The sequence below is a fragment of the Montipora capricornis genome, chromosome 10 (genome assembly GCF_036669925.1).
Source record: "Montipora capricornis isolate CH-2021 chromosome 10, ASM3666992v2, whole genome shotgun sequence".
Taxonomy (NCBI): Eukaryota; Metazoa; Cnidaria; class Anthozoa; order Scleractinia; family Acroporidae; genus Montipora; species Montipora capricornis.
This window is the reverse complement of record NC_090892.1, coordinates 60,286,373-60,288,872: the sequence shown is the minus strand read 5'-3', so window position 1 is coordinate 60,288,872 and position 2,500 is coordinate 60,286,373. Positions and strand designations below refer to the sequence as shown.

Sequence of the window (2,500 nt, the reverse complement as noted above, 5' to 3'; positions counted from 1 at the left end):
CGCACACTCAATTTAGGGTTGTCACAATCACATAGCTGGTTCGGCTTCTTGGGCCTGATCAGCATGGCGTAGCCTCTACATCCGGCAGTTTTTGGCACCCCTTTGAGTGGCAGCTCCACATGCAACAGATGTGGTAAGCTGGGTTGGGAACAAAGGAAAAGTGTTCTCCCACGGCAAGCGTGTGGGAAGGTGGATCACATTAAGAGATCCGTGTGTTACGAAATTTCTAAGTGAAAAACAACAAAGCAATCACGAAATGTCTTTCGATATTCGGTTGAAAACCGGTTTATTACCATCATTACAGCGTGAATATTTATAAACAAACTTACTGATTTTTGTTTCACAGAAGCTCCCTGTCCACGGAATCTCACAAATGCAAGCGTACGCTTTCTCTTGTTGGACACAAAAGCCGTTATTTTGACATCCATTCCAACGACAGTCCTCCTACAAAATTACCAAAGCAACTGAAATACACAGTTATAATGACGATAACTGCGAGAACAACAACACAGAGCAGAAGTCCGTAATCCAGAAGCATCGATTTTCGATGGAATGCGGCCCATTAGCTTACGGTGTTATCTTTTTAGAAGTGCTACTGCTGTAATTTTTTGCAGCCGGGGAAATAACATAGCGCCATTGCGTTCCACGCATGCTGACCAATCAGAGGCGTTGCTGATATCAATCTGATTGGCCATTATTTGGCTGGACTTTATTTTGGCTAAATTTAGATAATACGTTTGATGTGATGGGCAAAGGCCAAATGAGAGCCAACGACTGACTTCTGGCTGATGGACTTCTGTGCAGAGTACGCTAGGGCTATACGATTAAAACTAAACAATAACAAACAGTTGCAAAATATCCCATGTAAAAAAACAAGCATGAATGTCCTGTGAATTTGTCAAAATTCATCGCTATACTCTGGCTTAACTGACATCCACTTTCAAGGGTTATTAAGCGGTGTGTGTATCTAAGAAATATCGACTTAGAGTTAACGAAAAGTACGGGACACTACACAAGTGACCATCTTTCGTGTGTCATTGTTCTCAGCTGCCGCAGTATCGTTTCGTGGTTTTTGTTTATTTTGTTAACGTCATCTATGTATTCTAGTTCTTTTCACATTTGTGATAATCCTTGCATGCTCGCGTTGTATATTTTGCGAATATCCTAATTACTTGACCTGAAGTAGCGAGAGGAGAATATGAAACCCTCCAAGTAAGGAGGGGATCTGTTTGACAAAATTTTTTCCCTTATTTTTCCTTATTTGAATGTTCCATTCTGTGGAACAAAACCATTTGTTTCAGCAACCAATCAATCTCAGGTTGGTTAATTAAGAGGAATAGCTTACGTCATAGGTGGTTTCAGGTTACCTCATCGCCGCCACGTTGATTGACATTGGTTCCTTTTAATTTATTGGCCAATTGATCATTGTTACCTAGCTGTCTCTAGAGATTAGTTGTTAACCACTTAATGTTGCTATGTGTAGGAATAGTGTCAAGTAAGAAATAAAAAACCCAAATGCACCAATGGTTCGCTCCAAAAAAGGAAAAAAAATAGTTGTTCAACAACCTGTAGTTTGTTCGAAACCAATCTCTGTTAGACGCAGATAACAATGCTTCAATGTGTATTTGCTGGTGGAAGAATAGGAGGAGGTAATGAGAGATCGATTGTGGTCGTTCACTGTTTACGAAATAAACAGCATACAGCATAACTTCACACACATGCGTGTTAGTGATTCGCGTTAGTAGCGGAATATATATCTCTTTCCCCAACGTACATATCTAGTTGCACCAAGATTTCAAGGTTGATCGAATTACACCATAGGTTTCATTGCTATACCAGCCACCAGGCAAATACTGAAATATAGTTTGATTCTGTCGCCGTGCTATGCTGTTTTCCTTCTGGCCATATTATGTTTTAAAATTAATTTAAGATTTGTAGTTTTCTGTTAATTATTGTAAGTTTCAAAGTAAATTTACGTTGTCAGCCCGTAAACAGGCAAACCGACGGTGGAATACCTCAGCCAGCTGGCGAAACATTCACCATCTGGGCGGTGACAATGAAATATGAAAACCACTTACAGATTTGACCCATTCAGTAAAGGTTTCCCCTGTTACGAGGAAGTAATGAACTCGGTCCTTTCTTAACACTCTATTGTGAAGGAGATTACAATGACCCTCGTGATCAGCAATTGCTCCTTGTTTCCAGATACCGCTGACTGAAAGGCCGAGAGGCTTTAGAGCAATTGGCGGAATCCCCGACACAAGACAATTAAGCAAACCATGAAATAGCTAAGGCAGGGGAAATGGACGAAAAAGCTGCATAAGAAAGCTTTTCTGGGACAACAGTGAGAAGACAACTGATCGATGATATAGATAATTCTCATCATGGCACACAAATTGGTCCTAGTTCTGAGTCCCCAGCGTTTGAAAAGGCCTCAGGGCTAGCTCTCTAACTTGGAGGTAATTAAATTTGTGTCTTTTAAAATTAAATTGACAATTTT

At 40.4% G+C, this 2,500-nt stretch overlaps 1 protein-coding gene across 1 annotated transcript in view; it reads right to left on the bottom strand.

The window, feature by feature from the left end:
• LOC138019574 (ALK tyrosine kinase receptor-like) overlaps nucleotides 1–2,500 on the bottom strand; it is a 40,483-nt gene that overhangs the window by 2,309 nt on the left and 35,674 nt on the right. The window contains exon 2 of the mRNA XM_068866424.1: nucleotides 330–444. Within this exon, the coding sequence (XP_068722525.1) occupies nucleotides 330–444 (115 nt within the window). The remainder of the gene's footprint in view (nucleotides 1–329; nucleotides 445–2,500) is intronic.